Raw genomic sequence first — 26,570 nt, forward strand, 5'->3', positions numbered from 1 at the left:
TTGTGATTTTCTGGAGCAGTTCTTAGATGTTGAATCTTCAGCCTGCCTCTTTCTCTTGCCATAATGTGTGTCCAGACAGTCACCTTCTTTGAGACAGGAGGATGCTTTTCTACTGAGTAATTTCAAGCAATTTTTAGAAATAATTATTTTACACAGACACAATTAAAATTCATATTAATATTAAAATAAATTGTGGGTCTTTTTAAGCATTTTAAAATATAAACTGATTTCTCCAGTTCTGCAAAATGTCTGATAAGATCGTATAACTTCCAGTTACTAGCTGTGACATTTGGAATATGTTAGGCTGTAAGCAGGCTTCATCATCCTGCCTAGGACGGCCAGGGAAGGCAGTAAGTTAGCTACAGAACATTTTTCTTTTTGAAGCTTCAGTGCAGAAACATTCAAAGCTTGTGATAATGTAACTTTTAAAGGAGGAAAAAAAACAACACCCAACCTTCTACTTGAAAACAGTATTCTTATTTTCAGTATAACACAATGTTTAATATGAGGAAATTTATCATCACCTGCACTTCTTTATGTTCCAGATACAATATTCTGTGATATGTAATACAAGTGCAGCATTTCTTACTGTTTTCACTATTTTTCTTCCATGCATGTTAATTAGATTATTAACAAAATATTAAATCTCAGACCAAACCAGGTGCTCTGTTTCACATTGCTCCATCTTACTACAGTTGATTAATCTCCCGCTTCCCATTAGTAGTGTTGCAGATACTACTGCTGCATAAACAAAATACAGAAGGACAATTGGCATTTGGACAGAAGAGTGCTTAGACTTGAATAAATGCTGGGCAGTATCCTGAAGGAAGTTCATGTGAATGAATGTGACCAAACGGCAAGATCTTATGGAAAGGAAGAATTATGTATTTAATACTGTTACCGTTCATTCCTCATTGAATTGATGGATTCCTTTAAACTGCAGTAAAATGAAATATACATTATGGAAAATTAACATGTATGTTATATTTAAAGGTGTATACGTATATATGAGAAGTTATCTTTTATGGAATATATGTTCCCCTTGCCACCTGATTTTACACGAAGATATGGAACTTTTGTCTTCGAAAGTTGTAGAAATTTTGCAAGAAGTCAAAGAGAAGCGAGAAGCATGTAGGGAAGGAGGGCCAGTGTGATACCACAGTCCCTAAAACAAGGGGAGTAACCATACGGTGCCATCAGGGGGAGGCCATGGGGCGGTACAGCAGTCTGTATGGGGCTGTTTCTCTGCGCTCTGTATCTCAGTACCAAGGACTTAAGAGACTGGGATTTTCCGAGTCAGCAGTGATCCCCTGCTGATGTATTCAGCAGAGCAGATAGGGTGATTATCTTTAGAGAAGAGGATTGAGACCTTACTTGGATATTCCAAATTCTGAATGAGATAGCTTGACGAAATCCTACAAGATGGCTTACGGCAGAATTAGTATCCTGGCTGTGTTAAGGAACAAAAATTAGAGCTAATCAAGGGCCAGATATTTGGTTTTGATTTAGACTGAACTGCCTGAGACAAGCAGGCACCAATTAGCACTTACTGACACACAGGGATATAGATCAGCAAGGTCTCAAAAAAACGTTTTACTCTTGTTGAGAGAAAAAAAAAGCAATTAGCTGCACAAGAAATGGTGACTGAAATCAGCCTGTGGAACAAGGGTGGTAAGGATGCAAGGCCACGGAAGAGCAGAGCCGTGCAGGGAGCCGATGCTCCCGTTCGGGCCCTGAGTTGCCCGTGCGGCCCTACAGGTTCTGCTGCCCTTGCTTGGGAAGACGACCCAGCAGCTTAAATAGGTTCAGATCATTTATTTTATTTCTTTTTACCTTCCTGTGTCACAGCCCCCTCCCGTAACGCTGCAGGTGTCGGGGAGGTGTAGCAGTGACGGTGCCAAACAAGTGGGCCCCACGCTCCTGGGGGTGAGGCAGGGCCTGGGCCACCGCCTAGCTTCACACACGTATAAATGCCACAATAATGTTAACTTCTACGCTTGCTTACACTCCAGCCAGTGTTTCAGAGGGTTTATCAGACAGCATGTTTGAATGTGAATTGCTCATACCTTGGTTTTTGTTTGGAAATTGTTCCCCGTGTTTTATCTGTGGCCTGCTACAGGCTCAGGTGGCTTCTCTTTGGAGGACGGTCCCTGACAATTCACCAGGGAGCCATAAATATCTCAGAATAGCAGGCACTGTATAACCTTTCGAAAATGTTATTATTGGATAGTTTATGTACTTTGTTTTAAAGCTTCCTCTGAACGAGATGATCTTTTTCCACTGGTGTCACACACCTGCGGCCCTTCAGGGCCCGAAGGACAGGTTACCCGTGCCCACCTTCCACGGGGAGGCACGGACATATGGTGCTGCTGGGATTAAGAGCTCTCTTTGTCGCTGGCTGGAGAGGATTGTTATGCTTAATGTGTTGAATGATTCACCATCTAAAGCATAGCAAAATGATTTGGCCTCTTCAGCATGGCTCAGAACAGATTTCTGCAATTGATTGGACTCCAATTATTTAAGCTGAAAAGGATTTGCTGCAAGGGCCTCTGTAGTAGACAACTGCCTTTTTATAAAGACTACCTGGCTTTCAGGAATTATTTGTGGTGCCCTGTGTGACCGACATATAGTAAACACCAGAGAAAGAAAAGGCTGAATCTGTGGGAGAACAACAATAGCATCATTATCATTATTGTAAAACATGGAGCAGCATAAATAATATAAAGGCATAAATCATCAGAGTATATCATCCACACAAACTCAACATCTGACCCAAAATAATTTCCAGAAACAAGTGAGCCCTGTAATACTCTGCCTTCTTATTGAAGAATCCCTAAGAGGGAAATTTGGGGATTTACGTCACTATATATGTTGTGATTTGTTGTGATGCTCAGAATGGACCCTCTCTTTTTCTCCATTTTGCCGTCTTGTCATTTATTCTGCAAGATAATGTCTTTTTTAATTAATCTTCCAAGACATAAGCTTTGCCATTCCCGGACTGGTGAGTGGTACCCATAAAACTAAGTCTCCATCTGGAGATTAGATTACAGCCTTGGTTTCACTGCTTCTCACTCATTAGTCTTAGAGCTCTTAGTTGAGGTTTTCCAAGTAGCAGCAAATTGGTGGTTTTGTGTTGCACTGTTCTTCCTGATGGCCGGTAGCAAGGCAGTCACAGTGTAGAGTTGTGTCTATTTATCTCAAGGATCTTTGGAAAACAGAAACTGATGGCAGAAGCAATACTGGAATTAAGAGATTAAGCTCTTGTTGATGGTGATGTTACAATTGCTATATGCCTATTTTTATTCTTGGCTACATTATGAAGCATAAAATAAATACGATATGATAAAAGTGCAGCATTACATGTACAAAAACATTTCTTTCCATATTGTTTTTTCGTTAATGTACATCTTGATAGTTTCTCATTTTTTTCACTTAGTGTTTTATATGGTGACAGGCAATGCTATCTGTATTTATCTTTGGATTTTGGTTTCCATTTTTAATTTACAGGGCTTTGCAAGTGTTTTACTTGTATACTACATGCCTTGAGTAGGTTCAGTATTTTTAGATACAGCAGACTTCGAACAAACCTGACTATGTGAGCAGTCACAGATGCATGATGGTGTTTGCTGGCATTTGAGGTAGCAATTGTTTTGTCAGAATTTGTCTGATGCTAACACTTAAACTAAGCTAGGTACAGATCTGAGAAAAATACCTATGAAATATCTGATGCTGTTCAGAACAGGCATTATATGATGTGTTAGACTGCCCTTCTGTAAAGAAAAATAAAAGTGAGGCTGCTCTGGTCAGGTTTAGCAATGGACATCTTTACTGAACTCTGTAATTTTATCTTCACCTGCATCTCTTTCAGGTGTCGTGGATAGGAAAGCTGTGTAAATAGTACAAAATACAGCAAATTACGACTCTCGAAAATTTACTTAATGGCTTTTTATGGGAGACTGGAAGGTACATTTTGCTGCACTTGATACAAAAGATCTCACAGGATGAAACTTTGAGAAATCTGCTGCGGGCTTTGTGTGGGGTTTTGTGCACTGGCCTTGTGTAGCTGAAAAGATGATAAATGTAACTGCTGCAGGCTTAGAGGGAGTTCAAGTGCTGAAACCAGAATGTTTCCCAAAGCCTATAGCATTATTTGAAATAGAGAAGGCAGCTGATAGGACTCTCCATATGTTTCTATATTTTTAGCAGCTGGCCGTTACACTAGTAATGGTCTTTACCGAGGATTTTGAACTCGCTGAGCTGCATTGTCTTGGTGAAGTCCGGTCACTTTTTTGTATTATTTGAGTGGTACACAAATGCAAATGTTGCAGGGAGAAAATTCCCAAAGGAGGTTGGATTCTGTGCTGAACAATAGCTAATGAAAGTGTTGCAGCGAGCCCCATGCCACGTAAGGATGATGCCAAGAGAAGAATTAGCCTTATGGCTGTCTGGTAGCTCCAGGCAAACTGAGAGCGGCTCTTTCCTAGCTTGAGTATGCCAATGTGTAATTGAGTTCATGTCATACCTATTTGCCCAGTCATGCTAAATTCTGTATTTTTTGCATTGTCCAGATGTTTTCTGGTCTTTGAGGTAGTACTTTATCAGTGACAATGATGTAGTTTATTGAACAAGAACAAAGCAAGTTGGATGTGCGGATAACTAGGATCTGAATTAAGGAGGCAAGGGAGTGGGAAGAATGGGGTTTCTGACAGGAGAATTTCCAGGATATTCCTATAAAAATGAAAAATGTGAATATTGACACATTAATGCTGCTACTCTGCAAGGCTAACTTTGGGGAAAACATGCCGAAATGAATGAACCAGCTCACAGTCCCCACAAGTACTGTGGCAAACGCACAAACTGGAAGTGAAGCACAGCATGATTTTTTTTTCCACCATTTTTTTTACAAGTTTTACCATTACAAGGCATAAACTGAAGCAAAAAGTCTGTTTCCTGGACTATTGACTTTTTATCACATTTCTCCTATAGCATCAGCGTGCTGGGGGACAAGAGGGATTGCATCCCAGTCAGCTGCTTGCTACCCTAGCAAGAACACCTAAGCGTGGTATACAAGATGCTGTGCCCCATTTCTTACCAGGCACTCTAAAGCGTTTTTAGTTAAGAGCTGGCATTTAGCTTCTGGAGCTCTTGTTGCACAGAGGTTTGATGCGCTGCTGAGGAGCAGAGGGTGTATTACAGCATGACAAAGTAAGTGGATTCAGTGAGTAACCTGCAAGAGGTTCTTAAAAAAAGTTCAGTTTCCCTGTGAAGACATGCGGTGCCGTTGGCTTCAGAGCAGTTCTTGCAGTGTAACACAGCACTGGCTCAGGCGTTTCTGTACGGAGGGGAGGACTAAGAAGCTTCAGGGTGAGTTTCATACTTGAGAAATGTGCCTTTGTGTTTTGGTTGTGTTGCTGCTGCTGCCTGATATGATAGAGTTGCAGCCCAAACAACAGCAAGAAAGAGCACAAGAGCGTGCAAAGATCTTGCAGCATGTTCCTCTGCAAAGCCTAGGAGTCCTACGCCATCAGACATACACTTTGAATATTGTGCCCTAACTAAGTTTGGCAAAATGTGAAAAAGTTTGCTTTCTGAGTAATTTGCCCTAATGACTTTGAACTGTTTCGACAAACAACAGTAATATTGTTAGAAGTCTCTGGCAGAAAGCTTATCCACCGCTCTCCATCAGATGTCCACGCAGATTGGGGCTTTCTGCATGCATTATTTCAAAGGAATGCGAGCTACTCCGTTTTTGCCACCCTTTTCCCTTCAGCTGATGCTTTGTTCCACCCTCTTCTCTGTTTTCTAGTAAGTGCATTTCACATTAAATTGACTGCTCTATCCGAGGATTTTTCGTTTTGGTTTGTGTTAGAACCGTAGTTTTATGAACTGTGGTGGAGTCAAGCTTTTGGAGCATCCTTTTGTTTTTGTAGCCACCTGAAGAGGTTAGGACAGTATTTATACCTTACTGTCACGAGGTAAGCACATGGAAGAATTGAAGAAAACAAGGAAAAACACGTGTATGGTAACTGTGGGTCAGCTAGCCTCATGTGAAAATTTCCTGTACATCCTGGGTGTCGATTAGAAGCAGTCAGTGGTTTCAGCATCGTGGGGACTGCAATGCGGTTGTGATGGTGGGGGCCGCTGCCATTCCCATGCAGCAAATTCACATCCTGACTGCCCATAGCTAAGAAGTAATGTGTGCACATATTATATTTGATTATTATAATTTTAACATGAGCTGAGGCCTTTATTTGTCCTTTAGTCATTTTATATTTGAAATTCGGGCTGTTTGAATGTAAGATTTCACATTCTGTCACTTGTGTTTGCCAATTGCTGACAAAAATGGCATTACTGGGGACTTTTTGCAGTTCAGGCTTTATTCAGTCCTACATAAATATGTAATCACATAACCAAAAGTGACAATGGGTTCAGCTACTTTATGCATGCATTTCTCCAGTGTGTGCGCTCAAACTCGTAACACGCCGCAGTGCCCAGGGCTTTTCAGAGGAGCTAATGTTCCCGTCCTGGAGCATTCAGCAGTCAAGGAGAAATTACAGAGCCATTTTAAATCTACCTCACGGTAATTAACACAGAAGAGAACGCTATGCAAATCAATAAGCCTTGAAAGGGGGCCGGGAGAGCTCTCTCTGGCACTGGCACTGCTGTGGAAGGTAACTGGTGGGAATCAGTGGGGCGGCAGGGACACCTGGCTGCTGTGCGTTGCAATACTTGCAATAGTTTGAAACTCTGTAGAGGAAAATTTTGGCTAGATGTTGCAATCCTTTGAGGATCGCACTGTTCCTAACGAATGTGGGGCTTAATTTTTCCAATCCATGCCCAGCTCCACTCATGGGTTGGATGTGTAATTGCAATATACTCTTACTTGATGGGTCGCCGTTACCTGCAGACAGGCAGTCTGTCTCCGTTACCTGTTACCTCCAGCTGTTCAGGAAGCATCTTAAAAATGCTAATTATTTCTCAGATTTTTTTTTTTTTTAATATTTTATTTTAATTCTGCAGTGGGCCTCGTCTGGGATAATGGGTGGATTCCAAAACACAATCCTCAAAATGATTTTTGTCCTCCTGGGTACAATCATGATAACTAACTCAAACCTAGAGGGAATGTCCTTATTCTCTCTCTCTTTTCCCCTTCTAATTGGTATTCTAGCTTAAAAAAAGGCCTAAAACAAAACAACAAATGATCAGAACAAGATCAGACATAATCCAGGCAAGAGCTAGAGTGAACAAGCATTGTCCTTTTTGGAAGCATTTGAGCTCTTCTGAAATCAAACCCAGGGGTTGTATCAATTCAAAGCAAGCTCAGCGCGGTTAGTATCCACATGAACATGAAATACCGAATGAATCACTGGAAAAAATGGTCATGAAGTCTCTGTACTCAGACATTTCGTCTTGTTTTGTGAGTATCAAATAGATGCAACTTGAATTAATCATCTTTTTGAGTTAGAAACTCGGAAGGCATTAGCAACATTCCGAAATTTAGTGCTTTATGTAAACACAGCGAGGCCGAGAGCGGTAGGAAAAAAAATCAAAACATTCAAAGGCATGCAACTGGGTAATTCAATAACCCTCACATGCAGAGGCATTTCGCACAGTGGGACTTTAACTTTACATGCGGGCTGTGTGCTGGGAGGCAGTCCCCCCACCCCAGCCCAACTCCATTTACATGCATAGCTGGCCTGGTAGGTGTAAAAATAGCCGGCAGCGCCTGAATTGGAAATGGTCACCGACTGCTGCCTGCAGTTGCTGCCGGGGTTTCGGGTTCTCCGTGCCGCCGGTACACCCGCGCCCTCGGCTGTCCCACAGGAGCGCTGGGCACCCTCTGTGGTGTGAGGGCAGCCCCAGTGTAGGAGGGGACGGGGACCTGCTATGGGCAATGCACCCCTCTGCCAGTCGTGTCACTCGGATAAGGGCGTGAGAGCGCCAGGGAACTTACAGGACTTGGATAAAACCCCTGATTATTATGGATGCAACAGCGAAGAAAGTAAAGATCCCCAAGCCCCGGTAAGTCTTGGCTGAGGACAGCAGGAATCAAAGGGGAAAATGAAGATCACGGTTGAGGATGTTGGATTTGAAAAGGGTTTCTTTGCTCAGCCTGGGTCTTGCTTGATAGCTCTCAATATTCAGTAATCTGCTAGAGGGGTCCATGTTTAAGCTTCATTTTGATACTGTGACTGTAATTAACAAGCAGCTGTCACTAAGCTGTGCAGTAGCTTAAAAGCATTGTCAGCCACCAAAAGGCTTATGTACGTGGAGAGACCTCCGCTGGGGAGCCAGGTCCTTCAAATGAATGGGTGCAATCAGCTATCCTAGCGTAACACTGCTGCCCTAAATGATCCTGCACCAATCGTTCTCAGAACAGGACTCAGCAACTCTCTCTTTTTTTTTTTTTAATTTTTAAATCTGTTGTCTTTCCAGAATATTATTTGCTGTGGTTGCAGCAGAGATGGAGCCCCACAGGTATTTATGCAGAGGAAGGCTGCAGTGAGCCGGGACTAGGCACACGAAGGGGGTACATTGACAACAGTTTGCAAGACCTGGGTTAGGTGTGCCATAAGTGATAACAGCAGTAACGTCAGCAAACCTCTGCAAACCAGAAGAAAATCACTTAGAGGAATATTTGTATAATGTCTGTGGCAAAAGAAGTGCTCCTTTTTTATCTTTTTTTTTTTTTTTTTTTTTTTTCCCCTCTGCTTGGGAAATTCATTTATAAGGTGGTTATTTTGATCAAAATTGGCAAGAAAAGGTGGTAGTGCCAAAATTCTGGCAGAACAAGAATATCAGAAAACCTTTAATATTGGTGCAGCCAAATTGTATCTTCTCCCACATTGATCTAAAATGAAATTGTCCTCAGGTATTCAATGTGGAGGACTTGTTGGAACTGCTGTAGTGTGTTAGAGGAGCTGTAGTTCAGGTTCGGTGTACAGCTCAGGAGATAAGGGGAGACCTCTCGCAAGAAGTGCTGCTCTGTCCCAGAATACATGTTTGAGGTGTGAGCAGCTTTGGGTTGAATTAACAGCTGAGCTCCAGCAGTCACGGTGGGAAGCATGCAGTCAGGGAGGGCAGTGGGAGCTCAGATCTTCCCGGCGTGCTGGGAGGCATTGCTGAATATGTAGATCTTATGTTATTTTGGTTTGGATGGGCATTGTAGTATTTCCCTTAAGGTGAGTGGCCTGATGCTGTTAGGTAGCGTGTGGAGGTTCCCTGTGATAAGAAATGCACAAAGAAGCGAACTCTGCAACAGCTCTCCCTCCCTTTTCGAATGTACAGTCACCAGGCTGTCCTTCTGGATAAGGTCAGCTCTTTGAGGAGGCAGGAGCGAGCCAAATCCAGCAGCATGTGATTTTTTTTTTTTTTTTGGATACTTCTCAGTTCAGCCTTCAGAGCTTTTCATAGCAGGCAGAGATCAGGCACTTTGATAATGGCTTCAGTGCATTTCATCGTAAGGGCCTGGCTTTGTTTGGCTCTGGTGAGCACTGACCGAGTTGCTCTGGATTCAGTTACGCTCCTTTGGGGGATTGCAAAGAATTACCTTATTTCCCTAAGAAGGTGTACAGTACCTCAGTATATTTATTTTTATGATTCCTTATAAAAATGGTTAAAAAAAGGTCTGTAGATCAGAGATACCAATCAAGCTGTCTTCTGAGGGGAGAAATCGTGCATTGCCTTTTCCCAAGCAGGAATGTCATATCCAGCACAGTGCTTTGTGCAGCACAGTGCTCAGGGCTTCCTCTGCTTTTCTGCTTTTTTTTTGTGTGCTTTTTTTTTTTTCTGTGTGTGTGGCCACGCACACTGTCCTGGTCTCCTCCGAAGGGCAGTGCCACCTCGAGCTGAGTAGGAAGGCTCTAGTACCAAATAGGAGGGTCAGAATAATTCAGCTGGTACTCAGCCAGTTCATGTGGCAGAACTACAGTGCAAAATCTAATCTTTTCTAAGCTAAGATCAAATACAGCCTGCTGCTTCAGACCCACCTTGCTGGGGAAATCAGGAACATGTTTGCTTGACTATCCTGAATTGACCATATGGTGCTAAATAACTCTCAAGTGGGGAGTCATATGCTGATACTGAGTTCAACTTTGTAAAAACCACCACAACCAACAGGGCCGCACCCACCTCGGGTGCTGTGTTCAGCTTTGGGCCCCTCGCTATCAGAAGGACATCGAGGCCCTGGAGCGTGTCCAGAGCAGGGCTATGAAGCTGGTGAGGGGCCTGGAGCACAAGGCCTGTGAGGGGCGGCTGAGGGAGCTGGGGGGGTTTGGGCTGGGGAAGGGGAGGCTCGGAGCAGGCCTCATTGCTCTCTGCAACTGCCTGAAGGGAAGGGGTGGGGAGCTGGGGTCAGCCTCTGCTCACAGATAACTACTGATAGGACCAGAGGGAATGGCCTCGAGTTGTGCCAGGGGAGGTTCAGGTGGAAAATGAGGAGACATGTCTGCTCAGACAGAGCGGTCAGGCGTTGGGGCGGGTTGCCCAGGGAGGTGGGGGAGTAGGACTCGTGGTCCAGACTCCTGTGCCGTAACTACAGCGTGGGGAGCCTAGCCAGCAAGTTTGAAGCTGTTAAGCAGGTCAGAAGTGGGAGTTACAGATTTCCAAAACAGGGGCTTTCCAGCCACAGAGCTATTCCTTCTACATTTTTTAGACTCTTAACACTGATGTGGAATTAACTGCTTTTAGGAAGTACCATGTTATTATTATTATTATTATCATCATTACATATAATTTGATATTATAGGTAGCCTGTATGACCTGCTTGAATGAGCGATGTAACTTTCATACAGGTGTAGTCAGGTGAAACTGGTGCTTTCCTCTGCTGCCCTGAGCTGGATTATTTGAGGTTTGGCCCCAGGATTACAGGAGTTTTATTTCACAGGTACTGCTATGGTAGGAATTCAGGGGAAACGATGACTGATTAACATCGTAGCAAATGTACACCCAGCAAATGTCCCAGTTAAGGAGGAGAAAGGTTTTGTCTGCTTTACGTAACCTTCCGGTGTAATTCCCAGTTGATTGGGAATTAGCTACTAATGTGAAGAGACAAAAGGAAACCATCCATGCTGGGTACTGGGCTATTTTAAAAAAATCTACTAAAGGAAACCTTGCCTCTCCCAGTGGATAGAGGGATAGAGCTAAAAATTCTTCATTTACTACTTCAGTGTCTGTTTTACCTTTCTGTACAGTAAGGTGCTTAATATGAGTCTTGCTGGCAGAACTGGCACGGAGTTAGGAACTGCTGCCTTTCAGTAACACCCATTTTGTTTGCATCTATTTTAGTCCATCTCAGAGGAACATGAAATCATTTTTTCTGTTTATGGTACCAGTAAATTTGAATCAATGGCCAATCGGTTAATGGTGTTTAGGTAAGTAAAGCTGTCTGATTCATTAGCCCTGATGGTGTTAGTACGTTTCTTTTTTTAGAAAATGGCCCTCCAGAGATAAGACAAGGGATAGAAAAGGATGAAAAATTAATGATAGTGACAGAATTCTTTGTCAGCAGTCTGTCATAAACTTCATTTGCAGGCTAGATTTTTGTTAACCAAGTTAAAAACAAATTTCTGTTAGGTATGTTTGGAATGGCATCCTAATTCTTTCTAGAGGTGTTCTCACATCATTACTTCTCTATTTAGGGACATCATTAGTAATGGCAACTTGCCACAGAAACCGTGTAGATGTCTGCCAAGTTCTGAAGGTGTTCCAAACACCTCAAAATTTCAATACACGGTGTCCAGGTGATCCTAAATATTATTGCTTCCTTTAATACTATTCCATTAATTTAGCAGAAATCTTGGTTCCATATCAGTATTTAAGAGACTTCAGAAAGTGGGAGTGTCATACAGGAGACATTACAATGATCCTGTGGCTCATTTGTGAACATGCCATAATCCTTGTTGTTTCTGGAAATGACAAAATGATACTTTCATTCAAGTTTATTGAACCCAAGTCTTTTTTTTTTTCTTTGTTCTTTCTCTTTATTCTTTCTCTTTTTTTTTTTTTTTTTTTTTTTTTTTAATCTAGACTGTGTTTTCCAGATGCTTTTGAGATTCTATTTTTACATTCCTCCTGATCTTAGACGTGAACACATTGTTTCCAAGCTGGGATTTATACCAAAATGTTTGTTTTTAAGGACATGACTAAGCCCAGTGGGACATCAGGGATAACACGTGCCTGAAGTTCAGCTAGTACTGAAGTGCTGTTCTAGATTAGGACCCTGTTATTGATGTTGCTTTATACTTTAAAATGAGTATGGATTAAAATAACATATCATTACAAATACAGTAATTTGAAGGAAACTCCAGCTGGGTTAAAAAGACTTCTATTCTTTTTCATAGAAAACTATGCAGTTTTGCCTCTGTTCTCACAAATCCTTCATTGACATAGTAAAAGTCAGCTGGCAGTGGGTCCAGTATGTCAAATTAATGAACGTAGTGGGAGGACTCCTACAGATGTCTGTGGCAGCTAAGTGTCATAAAGGGTTTATAGAAGACATTTGCTTCTTGGCTCAAGGAAGGGTTGATTTTGCATTAGTTTTCTCTTCCTCTTTTGCTGCTGCTGTTTCTAATATTGGGCCAAACTCAAGAAAACAGCTAAACGTGCATCCATCCTTTAGCAAAGAACATGTTTAATTTGAGATCTATTGGACCCAAAGATGTGTTAAAAAACAAGCTAAGTCTGAAGCAAGATTTGCTGAATGTAGTCCTTTATTCTTCCCCTGGTTAAACAAGCCCAAACTGATTAAACATTTGTACATTCCAGTGGAAAGAAAAGAATGGCTGGAAAAAAAGGTATTCTGCAAATGCTGGAATTTCAAAAAGGAGTTTGCAAAGGAATTGAAGGGGTTTCAGTGTAACGACAAATGTAGAATGAAAGTCATCCCTTAAAATAATTGGGAATTTTCCCATCAATATGGGAATAATGGCATTATAACACAATTGTAATTTTATAATGGATGTGCATCGTAATGCATTCCTTGACTGAGTTTTATTTTCTTAGCTTCTTCTTTGCAGCGGCTCTTTCCACGTCTGGTGATACCAGCGAAATTAATTTCTCGAGGACACTCTAAGTCTTGAATATCATTACACATTATATCTTCTTTTGGCTGCAGCCTCGTTGTCTCTTGTCTGGCTGCAGCCATAAGAAAGCTTTTACCAGTATGTGTAATGGATGCAACGACATCAGTCTTCCCACCTACCTTGGCACTGTATAGTCTTGGCTCCTCCGTGTCCTGTAGTAGGTCTGATGAGACAGTATTCACCTTGAGGCAGCACAGCCACCTGTACTGGGCAATTGGTTTCTGAGTTTAAATATGTGCAAACTTGTTTTGATTTGAAACTACTGAATGTTTTAATCCAAGGTTGTACATAGTGTATAGCACAAAAGCTTTTCCTTTACTTACAGCTATTTCACCGTCTTGTTATTACGCAGCACTTTTTGCTGTAAATAGCAATAGTCTTTTTTGCAAAGTTTGGGCCCGTGCACGTGCTGTGTGCAACGCTACGGGGAGGGCAGCTCCAGCCGCGGGGCCAGCTCAGTGCCAGCGAGAGTCATGCCAACTTCTCCATCTCCTTCCTAACTTTCCAGGATTAATTGTTTTAAATATTCAAACTGCCTGAAATTATTCATGTGCATATGTACTTAAAAGAATATTTATATTTTCCCAATTTATAACCATCACTGCCAACCTAGACAGATAAATAAATGTGGTATTTATTACATATACTTAGACCCCTGGGATTAAAATAATCAATTTTTTGATGTTGTTAGCAATATCTTGATAGAGGATACTTGGCTTGCTGGTGATCTTTTGTCTCTGGAGACTTCTTCCTGTCTTCCTGTTTGTACTTCATTGTTCCTATGATTCATTTTCTCTCTCTGAAAAAGAAAATTATCAGGTTACTTTATTGTAAGGAAAGTTGTGTCTTTTTTCTGGACAAGAGGATGCTTTAGGTTATGAAAGAGACATACTTGTTTAATTACGACTGTCATTTTAGATCTGTGGGCTTTTTAGTTCAGTGGTTGATTAACAAACTATGCAAGCAAAGGTACACAGCAAAATGAATTAGATCTGAAGTACTTTTACACGCTTGAATGGGAAAAACTATGTGTTTTTTTTTTTTTTTTTTTTTTTTTTTGAAATTGTTATAAGGAAATAGGGCACGCTGTTCATCCAGAAATTCAGATACTATAATTTCTTTAAGACCTGACATTTAATCTATCTTCCTTCGTGTCTTTCCGCAAAATAACAGAAGGAAAACATACTTAGCAAAGGAATCACAGAATCACAGAATTGAAGGGGTTGGAAGTGGCCTTGAAAGTAAAGCCCTACTGTATTTCTTTTCTTTCAGATGATGAACATTACTTTGTTAAAAGCTGGGGAAAGTATGTTTCCATTACTGTTATTAAAAACATTATTAAAAATATTTTTAAATGAAAACATTATTTTAAATAAAAACATTATTAAAAACATTTACCAATTACCAAAAAGAGTTATGCCATTGCAAGTGCAAGACTTAGCTCATGTTTTAGCATGAGTGTCAGAACTGCAGTCTGAAACTCTGCTGCGATGGTTTAGTAAAAGAAAAGAGAAGAAAAGAAAAAGGAAAAAGCCTTTGTAGCCTTGCAGTCAGAGCTGCATCTTAGGCTTGTAATTCACAAAATCACCGCTGTTCTACTGTGATGTCCTTCGGATAGCAGCAGCACTTTCAGCCCCATATAAAAAAAACAAAATCAGGGTGCAAAAGACGAAATATGAGTAGCTGGCAAGGTTTACAGAAAGCATTTCCTGAGAAAAAACATTCCTTTTCAAGTCCTATCTTTTTACATTTGGATGCTGGTATGGAAAAAGTGACCAAACTGGCAAAAGATACGTATGTGAGAAATGAGTTGGGTCATGGTAACACCTCATCTGTGTTGCTTTGTGGAGTTGCACCCAATTAAACCATGGCTGGTTTGAGCAGATGGTTGCTGAAATCAGAGAATAGCCAAGCCAATTGGGAAAAAAATTAGTGGTTGCCTCAAGGGTACGAGCAGAAATTGACGCTCATAATAAAAAAATAATGGAATGTGTTTACATCGCTGTCATTTTTATTTCCTTGTGTCTTTTAAGTACCGAATAACATCAAGAAGCCACAAAAATCTGAGTTTAGGTGATGCAACTTTCTGTCTGTGGTGGGCTGAATTCTCAACCCCAGGCGTTACCTGAATATATTAACATGATGAGCCACCAGTCAATTAAGAGCTTTTTAATGAAGAAAAAACAGTTAACAAGCCTTCAGCATTTTACTAATTATAGAAGCAGCTGTTGAACAAACACCTCCTCACTGTTCTGGAGTTTGTAAATGGCATCAACAGTCAGATAAACCTGAAGGTTGATGCATTGACTAATTCTGTCTTAATGCTGATTTTATGTACAACAATAATAGAGGGTTCAATTTAATGTGGACATTTTTATAACTATTTGTAGTTTGAATGTCTTGATTTATATAATACATGCAAGCTACAACCAGTTTTTGCAGGGCCAGACTCTTCAAAAGTTATGGCTGGTTAAATTTTCTCCATAAAATCCAAGTAGAATGTCACAGAGTGCGTGCTGGAAAGGTAAGTTTAAAAGGGTTATTCATTTTCGGATGCAAACCTTGACACATACAAAACTTACACAAATCAAAAATGCTAAATTAAGGTGTAAAACTATTATTTGTTTACTTTGCACCAGTTTTGACTTCTATTTTTCCTGTCATTCAATTAATAAATGTTCAATAGTTCTTGTTGCTTGACTGTTCTCGCATGGAGGTGTTTGTGATTATGGATAGGCATTGGTTCATTCTCCTTATCTGGAGAAAAAAAAAAAAAAGCCAACCTTCTGGAATAATTTTACTATAGAAATGATTTCCAAGGACTTGTGTGGATGGTTTGAATAATGCTATCATGAAAGCAGTTTTCAGTTACAGAAAACTGAATGCTCCTACACCCCAATCTTTTCTTGTTAAGCACAGAACTGTTTTTTACCAGGAAATCTGAATATGCTGAGAAATACCTAGGAGTTTGGTACAGCATATGACTTCAACACTACGCACCATGATTTATTTTTACACATATCTATAAAATGCATTTGAGAAGCAGGCGCATGGTATGTACTGTAAGTGATGTGGTGTGCTGAGCCAGGAATGGCAACCAGAGGGAGGACAGAGGACCCAGAAGGGAAGCTTTCTGGCTATCTGAATATAAAACACTGATTTCCGTAGAAGTTTTAGTTACTCAGGCTCTCTGAGACATGTTTCAAATTCAGGCAATATTCTGGCATTGCAATTAGCATGAAAGAATTTGGATCCACAGCCTTTTTTAAATCAGATAATGTGCATTCTGTCCTTTCTCTCTTACATTTTTATATGTAATGTCTGACAACTAGCTACTTACAGACAACGCTTTTGCCTTCTCCTTTGAGAATACCTAAGGTTACGATGAATTTCTGCATTGTAGCTTATTTGTTTGTAGTGTTCTGGAAAATTCTCATTTCTGGCTGAAGTTAATTTATCCTCAGTCAAAAGTTAACAAAGAAGGAAAGGCTGGACCTAGTGCTGAGGGACGTGGTTTAGTGGGTGACATTGGTGATAGGGGCATGGTTGGACCAGATGATCTTGGAGGTCTTTTCCAACCCTAATGAGTCTGTGATTCTAAGGTTAACCTAAAAGATAGTCATTAAAGACTTGTAGTGCTCTCACAGCAGATGTATTGGAACATTGCTTTCTGTTGTTTGGCTGGTTTTGTTATTTCGTTTTAACAATGTCTATTGACCTAGTCTGTGAGCAATATTTGGTATCTGTACAGCTGCAAATAAATAGCCCAGATTCAATCTTGGTTGCTGTGAAATTTCTCTATTTGCCCTTCAAAAGTTAATGTTAGCTACTGTTAATAGCACATTTTTCACCGTACAGCATAGTTGTCTCAAAAAAAGTACATTAAATAAAGCTTGCTACTTCAGCCAGGTTATTTTATACCATTGTTACATGATATAAAATACCAGGGAAGCATTATGCAGCCCTCTGTACCTTGTTTTAATAGCATGTTAATAACACAGGGATTAAATTGCAGTCTTAGTGGCCCCATGTAAGCAAAGTGGTCCCTAACTCGAATGACCTGAACCCCAAGGGATGTGCCAAGATGCCAGCTGAGACTTTGCAAATCAGTGTGTTAATATCTGAATTTCCCACATTGCCAGCTTTGCATGTTCATGGCCTTGCTGGTAGCTGCTTACCACATACTTGTGTTCTGTAATCTTTTCTTCTTATTATTAGTAGAGTGCTTGCTTCTGCATATGACCCACATATAGGCGTATAACTCCTAAAAATCTCAGAGGTGTGTACACAGGGAGAGATGACATGTTAAATATCATAGGATGCAATGGTTTCTGGCACCATGTCTTAATTTTCTTTCTTGTAAAGGAAGTATTTTTGAAAGACAGTTTGTTGACAGTTCGTCTTCACCAGCCAACAAGCTAATGAAGAGCAGTATTCCAGCTTCTGTGCCACAGAAATGCATCATGAATTCAAGCAAAAATCTGCATTTACGGAAACAAAATATTTCATGAGATTACTGAATTAATTGGAAAAGTCCACAGATCACAAATCAGGGGTTCCTAGCATGGTAAAGGTATAGAAAACTGCTGCTGCTGCTGACTACTGAGACAATTTTCTCAAAATGGATTTGAATTTGTGATGTGCCAAAGTGAGTAAATTGCTGAGAGCGCAGTCCTGACAAAAATGCTTTTTGAAGACCTTGATAGCACGGGGAAAAGGAGAAACTGCCGATGACCTACTGAAAATTAGAGTTGACAACCAGACCAGGAAAGAAAATAGAGATATGAGTTACTCCTAACTCGTAGGATTTCCAAGCTTTAAAACACGGTGTTGAACCTTTGGATGCTCCTTCAGCTGCCAGCACTCACTGATATTTGTGCATGAATTTGTATGCGAAGCAGCTGAACTGCTTCGTGTCATTTAGTTGTGTGTTTGAGTTTGATTTAAATAAGAACATCATTTTTGTATGGAATTATATGACACCCTAGACGATGGTGGCTCATCATCTGAGACACTGTGGTGGAAATGTCATGCAAGACAGGCTGTGAAAATGCCAGGCATGATGAGCTCGCTTGCTTCCTCTGTGCCATGGCATGATATTTTCCATTGATTCCTAATACCTTTGCTTGTTCAAGTAATAAAAAAGAGAAGAGGAGACCCTCTCTGTCATTTGATATAGTCTCCATTGACTCTCATACTCCTGACTGTTAAGTATTTGGCTCTGCGTAAGCACATGGTGATGCTTTAGGCATCAGTCATGTTGGGCGTGTGGTCAGTTACTTTGCTTATACTTTTCATGAGAGCCTGTGAGAACCTTTTGAAATAGGATAGGCAGGACTATAAAGAGAACAGTCCTAATTATATTCATCTAATATGATATCAGTATGTGTTATCTTGAGAAAGTGCATTTAAAAAGAAAAGAAAGATTATGCGGTCTGGTATTTTCAAGGCACCTCCAAGGAGCATCAAGATCTTGTGTTTCACTGGGATTTTAGCAATCCTATGGCTCTTCTCTCCGCTGTCAAGCACTGTTATTTCACAACGGGAACATACACAGCAAGAGATGCTGCTTATAAGAGTTCCTGCGCAGGGGGTTAATCCTGTATAACTAATTTGTAATAATTCTTCACGTAGACGAGAAGTGTTTATTCTGCATTTTGATCAATGCTCAGGTGTACGCAATGAGTCCTGAAGTGATGTGCACTGCAGTAATTTTGAGATGATAAAAGTATGCACCAAGGAAATGAGAATCTACTTTAAAAGTGCTGTTTGCATCTCCTTAGACAGAAACAAATGAAATATATTAATATGCTAGCTGCCATCTGAGCTTCTAGCAATAATTGAGAGCTTAAGGTTTTTAGCCTTTCATGTTATTCTGGGAAAGAAAAACTAGCTCTGATGGATTTATCTCTAATAAAAAAGAAGTTGTAGATGTTTGTAGTGTCATTCTCCCTTAACAACCTCTAATAGCATAAAACCAGACGATTTCAGTTTTGGCATGTTAATTTGTTGTAGTAAAGTATGATTAAAAATGGGACAAAAGGCAAAATGTGTGCCCTATTTAGGGCAAAGACGCTTTTCCCATTGATTTCAGGAGTGTCAGAATTTACCTTGTGTGCTCTAGTATTTGATCGTGGTTAATATTTTTACCAATGTAGTTGTTTTTTCAAAGACATTTACATTTCGAAATACAATTTTGTATTTGTGTGTGCGTGCGTACACAACACAGGAGATGGTGCCGTGCTAATAGTTGTTCTTCAGCCTTAACTGGGATCTCCTGCAAGGGCCTGCTGAAATCGAAATGCTTGATTGACTCCGGCCTGAAGCTGCAAGAGGTTTCTGTCAGTGTGAATTCCTGCGCTACCTTTCTCTTCACCCCGCTGCGTGTTCAGAAGCACGGTCTGTTTTCTTAACGGGAAAAGATGTGGAAAATGTGCTACAGTTTGCTGAAAGGAATTTAAAAGGAAATATTCTTGTCTTGGCATGTAGCGCAGTTGTAAAAAAGAATCATTTTGATGACATCCATCTGTTGCAGATTAAAATAGGTTGGAATCGGTGGCTGTGAAGTGAGTTCGTGCAGTGCGATAAGCAGGGCAACCAAAATACATGCACTGGAATGGATCGGGTGACCAAAATAAATTGCTTTGTCGATCAGTGTTAATAAGCTGATACTGGGAGGCTTTCAGGGTACTCTCAGGATGCTAAAGAGAGGTTTCCCTTCTGGCAGGGAGGTGAAGTGGGCTGAGGCACCTCTAACCACGTGCCCACCGAGCAGCCTTGCCCCCCTTCTCAAACCCACTCCTACAGTTTACCTATTTGAAGTATGAAAGCCATTACTGTCTCTGTGTGCGTTCCCTAATGCTAATTCTGTTCGAATACCACCTCTGTTGCACAACTTTTTGTTCTCCTGGAATCAGCAGTTGCATTAATAGCCAATTTACCTGCATGTGGGTTTGCACGTGGGTGAACACTGACGTGTGTGCTGAGTTCAGATAGCCTTCGTGGCATTGTGGTTGACAAAGGTGAGAGGGCAGAAACATTTCATGCTCCCTTGCTTAACGGGACATCCCAAAACTTAGCTCAAAAATGAAAACTTTTTTTTTTTTTTTTTTTTTTCCCCACCCATAATGCTGAAGGGACTTTGAGTGTGGATTTACGAGTGCAGGCAGTTTATGAGCAAGCATGTTTGTCACATTATCCTGGATTTAGATATTCAGGCTTGAGTACTTCATCCGCTTTATTCCATGGTTAGCTACAGTTGCACTCCTGCTCAGTTTTATGTTTTTTTTTTTTTTTAATTATGTATTTTTTTTACCCATTTATCATGTCCCAGTTTGCGTCACAGCTGATAAAGTCTATTCACTGGATTTTTTTTGCTCTTGGATATTTTCTCCAGTATGTGCCACTGTGCTAAGCCAGTGCATTTGCGTGAACAAGCATTGTAGTGATAAAACTTCATATGCCAAGTACAAATCCAAAGCCAACGTATGTTTTGTTAAGTATCTTAACCAATAACAACAGGGTAATTCTTTTCCTGAGTTTTGAGCACATATGCAGAAAACTATGCCTAGGAAGTTTGATACATATTTTTTTTTCTTATTGTTTAATATGATTTACTGTGATTTCTGTCTTGTCATTGCTTCTTCCTCAATTTTGAACTTCAGCAATTATTGCACTTTTTTGCTCACTTTGGCAGGTTGGCAGTTCTTTTGTGCCAGTATTGCCCTGTTTAGATGTATCCGTATGTTGATACAGATGCAATATAAAGTCTTCACAATATTTATTAACCTGCAACATAAAATGTGGAAACCTTTCACTGTGATGAAACTGTGGTCTCTTTTAAACAGGAGCTAACTAGAGTTGTTTGTCTTCTTGTGTTTTTACAGTCTGACAGCAATGCAAGCTTTCTCCGAGCTGCCAGAGCTGGCAATCTGGACAAAGTAGTGGAATACCTGAAAAGTGGAATAGACATTAATACATGTAATCAGGTAAGATATTTGAAGGACACAACTTCACAAGAGTGAAGTGCAGGACCCCCAGTGCCAAACCTATTTTTTTTCAGGCAAGACAGATGTTTTGATTTATCTCAAGCTATGTTTTTAGGCTTGCTCTTCAGTGGGATTTTCCTACAGAAAGCAGTCAGTGCTTATAGAATTGTGCTGCTTTTGTAAAGTTTTGCATAGACCTTTTTGGGCTCCTCTTTCTCACTAGTATCCTGCAGGTTTGGATATATACGTTAGTGGAGTACCTGTAATCAAAATTTAAGGTATGTTTTGGTAGTCTGACACAAATGGACCTAATGTTGTGAAGTTCCATTTCTAACTGCAACAGTGAGCACTATATATATTCCTCAAAATACTCAAGTTATGCAAAAATGTTTTATTCTAGTTAAGGAAGTTGCTATGTAGTATTCTTCAGATACTGGTAAGTACAATGAAAGTAAGCCTGGATATCAAGTTGAAGGTTGTCAGTATCTTTGGCTGGTTGGGTAAATGTTCTGGGGCATCTGTGTTTTGCAAAATCCACCTTGCTCCTGGTCCCCTTGGTTTTGTATTGCTGTGACTGTGCTAAGACTGAACACTGTCTGAACAGCAGGTTTGGAAAGCTGAGGCCCACTCGTCGTACAACTTTTTTTTCTCTATACTGATAGTCTCATTCTTTTGTTTGTAGAATTGGGACTCTGCTGACATTCACTTTTTTTTTTCTTTTTTTTTTTTTTCCACTGTTAGATAACACTTTTTGTTTAGTGTGTCCATTTTAATTGTAATGAGACATAGGTCCCCAGGTAATGGGCATTGCCCCGTATTAATGAAAGATACTATTTTCTCCAAAGAATCCCTAATATTGAATCCCTAATATTGGTTGGGAATCAATAGGTATTGCAGCATGTATGCTACCATCCTCTGCTCATCTGTCAGATAGCTGTGATTAATAAATTCTGCAGCATGCCAGCTGTCAGGTTTATGGTTTTGTTTTGTTTTAAGCTATTTTGAATACTTCTTCTCTAGCATCTGTGTAGCTGTAGGGGATAATTTAAAAGAAATTTGTTGCAAACATTTGTCTGAACGACAGTGTGGACTGGCATTGTTTGCAGAGCCAAGGAGGAAGCTGAAAATTGTGTAGTGGTATCCTAATGCTTATGTGTGAAGGCACTGCCTGAAAGTTTTAAAGGAAGGTGTGCTTGAAGGAATAATAAAAGTGGAGCTGATTGAGACTAACAATATCTTCTCAGGCAATAATTTGCGAAGATGAATGTGTTAGTGTGTGACTAGATTTCTAAATTGAATTGCAAAAACATTTTTCAGTCACCTAAAGAAGTTTCTGGTAAAGATTTTCACATTTGTTGTATTATTATGTTTAAGCACGGGGGAATTTTTAGAGTCTGGGGTTTCTGTTATACCTAAAACAAGAGTTATCTTCCAGGACATGCTCTCAATGATATGATAATAATGGCAATACCTTAACAAAGAAATTATAGGTTTAAATTTGTAACAAACTTAGAATTTTGGCTTCTCCAAAATAAATTATTCTGACACTATTTGCAATATGTTGATACCTTTTTCCAAAATATAGAAGCAGTCTGTGTTTTCAGTTTTATACTTAGTTTTTCAGGACTTGTTATTGCTTGGATTGTTCATTAAATGAATATGAATGCTGGGGAATGGGCTAGGAATTGAATAATTCATACCAAGGACAGCAGATGTTAGCAAAATAAATTATTAAATTTGCACAATATCTGTGAATTTTGTTAATGTATTTTTATTCAGAACATTCAGTTAATGTTTCAGTAAACAAGTTTAGAACCTCATTATTTACGTGTACACAAACTCTTAATTATTTTTTTTTTCAAATTTTTTTTTTTCTATTTTATGGTGAAAAAAAGTACCAACTAAGCATCACTTAATAACCTAAAGACAGAAACATGATGGAAAGTATGTGTTTTACTGAAGAAAAGAAAGGTGATTCCATTGTTGTTCAGCTCTAATGAGGACTTCCTTTGTCTGTTGGCTATTTAATGCTGAAATTCTATCTTGGCCTTCATAAAAGTTTAGAAGGATTTTTTTGCAACTGCATAGTTAGTGCATGACCTCAGATATTTTCAGTGGGTTCTAAAACATGTCTTCATTTTCAAGTTCAAGGGAAGCAGCAGGAGGTTTAGTATTCCTCAGTGCCAGCCTTCTCCCCTAAGAACATTTGCTGGAACTGTAGAGGTAATTGTTTCACCAAGAGCAAGATAAAATCCAATTCAAAACCTGCACTCCTATGGTAGAAATAGCACAAGACAGCCTGGGCATTATAGAAACATTGAATGCTAGTTTATCACATTGAAAGCAGTATGGTCAGCCCATGGATTTTCCTTAGCCTTTAATCACGCTGTCCCACGTGAAGCACCTGATCCCCAGTGACCTGGGGTGCGGAAGTGTGAGGCTTCCCCTGCTATTTTTGTGAGATCTCAGCCTGCAAGTAAATGGTCAGTGGGTAGTATTTTTAGCTGACCAGCTAACTTGTGTCCAAGCAGATTAACATCTTGAAGCTCAGTTGCAGAATCTCTAGTCAACTGATAATTAGCATTGCAATCCTGATTACCCTCAGATGGTTAGAATAGCCATGATTTTTATTCTTTTTTCAAAAAACAGTTTTGGAAAACTGTAAACTCAAATATGCTTTTAACACTATTTAGATATGTTTTTATTGCCACTCAATGTTCTCTATAAAGTAAATTGTTTTAGATATGGCCATAAAAAGGTACTTACATTTTGTGCTTAAAGTGCTGCCTCTCACTTCAGAGAAATTACTAGTACTGTAAAAACACACTATTAGGGTTCCACCATTGATATGACTGCAACGTGATAGAACATTTTAGATTGGGTCTTTGGTAACTCTATTCTATAAATCCAATTACTTTTGCTTCATAGCCCTAAGTTTGCAATGAGTGACTAGTACTCTCAAATTTAATAGCATGGTAACTGTGACTTAAAATAAGTATGCAAGTAAGTGTCTGCAGCAGGCCTGCAAAATGTCTTGACATTCGAGTGAAGTCAATGGCATTTCTCTGAATGGGGATTTGAGAGCTCAAGCTTTATGGTGAGTGCATTTCTCCTAACTAAAAGCCAGATTTGATCAAAATGACCACAAAGTGGACAATGCCTAGAAATTTGGGAAGTAAAATTGCTTCTAAATATTGTTTTTAAATAACATGAAAATGAGTAAATCATTCAGTAGAAATTTCATATTAGCTCTACTTTGTAACTCATGCCTCATGAGATGGACTAAAATTTCAGTGCCCCAGGTGAATAGAAACTTCAGCGAATGTTTGTGTTCATAGCCTACAGCATCAGGTTGGACGTGTTGACAGCACAATTTATTCTGTTTTACTGCAACAGTGAAGAGCTGTAGAGAAGAAGCATTCACCTGGTAAAAAGCATTTATTCAGGGAAAGCTGGGGAGCAAAGGAAAAGACTGAACATGCTGCTGCATTATGTTATGTTCCAATTTGAAATATGTCCCAACACTGAGTTACTGAAGCACCTGGTGGTTCTCCAGTACCACCCATGCAAACCTCGGTCCCAAAGGCCTTGTCCCAGGCTGTCCACCATGTAGTGCACAGCTTCCTCATGGCACCATGCTAAAGGACACAAACAAGAAATGCAACTCTTCTTTAATATGGTACACAATTTGTGTTGTTTCAGGAAGTCTCACCCAGAAAAAAATAGCACAAGCCATGTCTTTGGGACTTGGTGCTCCACGCGGGCCCAGGAGAAGGCCTAGGGGCAGGTGGGGCCTGGTGCGGGGTGCCCAGCCTGCTCTAGGGAGACCTTGTGCTGACAGGAATCTGGGGCAAGGGGATACCTTTTTAAAGTTTTTTTGTATTCTCAACTTCTTTAGATCCTTAATTCTCTAGTAAATTACCTACACATTCATTTTAAAACTACATTTAAATCCTAATTAGTTTAATTTAAGAATGCAGCTTGCCGCTAGCCTGAAGAAGGCTGTTTTCCTGCACTGGAGCTTTATGCTATCCAAAACTTTATGCATACCACCAAGAAATCCTCAGTAAAATTCTTTGCCCCTTTCTGATACATGCTGACATTCAGACTTAGAAAAAGTATGCATTTAAAAAAATATTCTGTTGGAGAATGTCAGATAATGCTGGCAATGATGGTGAAATGTCAAAACTAACTCAAAAAGCCCACAGTTGTGGACACTGTTCATTTCTGGAAAAGAGTAGATGGAAGAATAAGAAATGAAATGATCTAAAATATTTCGAGACATTGTCTTCCTTGCTGAAGGAAGCTGAAAGCTGCAGATTATTACAGCAGGCATATGTCAAATGGAAGTTAGGACATAAAAGTGAGAGAGGTACTGTTTGCTGTCTGTGTTAAAGAATTTAACGATGAACAGGAGAAGAACTGGGGCTTTATATGTGCTCCTTATTGAAAACATATAGAGACAATCTTTTCTTGCTATCTAGAAGAAAGTTTCATTAAAGGACATCCTGTCAAGAAAATGCTTGCTGTGTTACCGGGCACAGAAGCTGGTGAACTTCAAGGTATGCAGTTAGGAGGGATCAAATCTAGACCTGGGTTCTTTTGCTCTTCTCTCAGAAGTACTTCTCAAAAATATTTTTGAATACATCCAATAAATTTTAAGTCTTAGCAATAAGCAGCAATATTAGCAAAAAGACCCACCCTCAGGACAGAGAATATTTAACATGATAATCACTTGGAAACATCAAAAGTTTTTTAGTTTTTTCTAGTGTTCATTTTCTCTTGATTGCTTAGAGCAGAGCATGACCAGGGTTGCTATAGATTCATCTGCTTTGAAAAGTAGCTCCCTTCTGAAACTGGGTAACAAAGTTCCTCTTTTGTAAGGGCATGTTAACACTATTGTGCAAAGCAGTGGCTTCTTATACATTGACACTTATAGGTGAAATCAGAGCCAGATAAATGCAAACACAATATGTAAATGCAGAAGAATAGATGCTGCATAATTTCTTATAAAGAATTATATGTGATAAGATAGAATTAATATCTGAAAAGATAAAACATCCCTGGATGACAGATGATGATACCACTGCTAACTTTTAGAATCTGTGGTTTTGCTTTACGGTTAAGATCAAATCTGGTTTTATACCTGCGTTTATCAGGGTAGGGGAAAAAAAAAGTTGACTGTTGTGCAAAAAAAAAAAGTAAAATTTTATATTATTCAATAATTAATATTACCTGACATTTGGGTTGACTCAGGAATTTTCTACACTATATGAAGTCTTGAGCTTTTGACAAGTAGTACAAAATGGAAAATATTTAAATAATCCCTTCAGACCTATAAATAAAATTGTTTGGAATGCCTGAGGCCTGGTAAGCTAGGAAAAGCTTTCCTCTGTGTACTGGATAATCTGTTTCCCTGAGGACATTGATTACTCTCAGGGGCTTCCCAAGCAAAAAGAATGAACTGTGATGGGCCTCCTACATCGTCAGGGCTGGAGAG

At 39.8% G+C, this 26,570-nt stretch overlaps 1 protein-coding gene across 34 annotated transcripts in view; it reads left to right on the forward strand.

The window, feature by feature from the left end:
• The window catches only part of ANK2 (ankyrin 2), a 339,161-nt gene that overhangs the window by 171,417 nt on the left and 141,174 nt on the right, over positions 1-26,570 (forward strand). For all 34 annotated transcript variants that reach the window (XM_084518971.1, XM_084518993.1, XM_084518982.1 and 31 more), the window contains exon 2: positions 20,969-21,070. In XM_084518971.1, coding sequence (XP_084375097.1) covers positions 20,969-21,070 — 102 coding nt within the window. The remainder of the gene's footprint in view (positions 1-20,968; positions 21,071-26,570) is intronic.

Source organism: Aythya ferina, assembly GCF_964211825.1.
Source record: "Aythya ferina genome assembly, chromosome: 4".
Classification (NCBI taxonomy): Eukaryota; Metazoa; Chordata; class Aves; order Anseriformes; family Anatidae; genus Aythya; species Aythya ferina.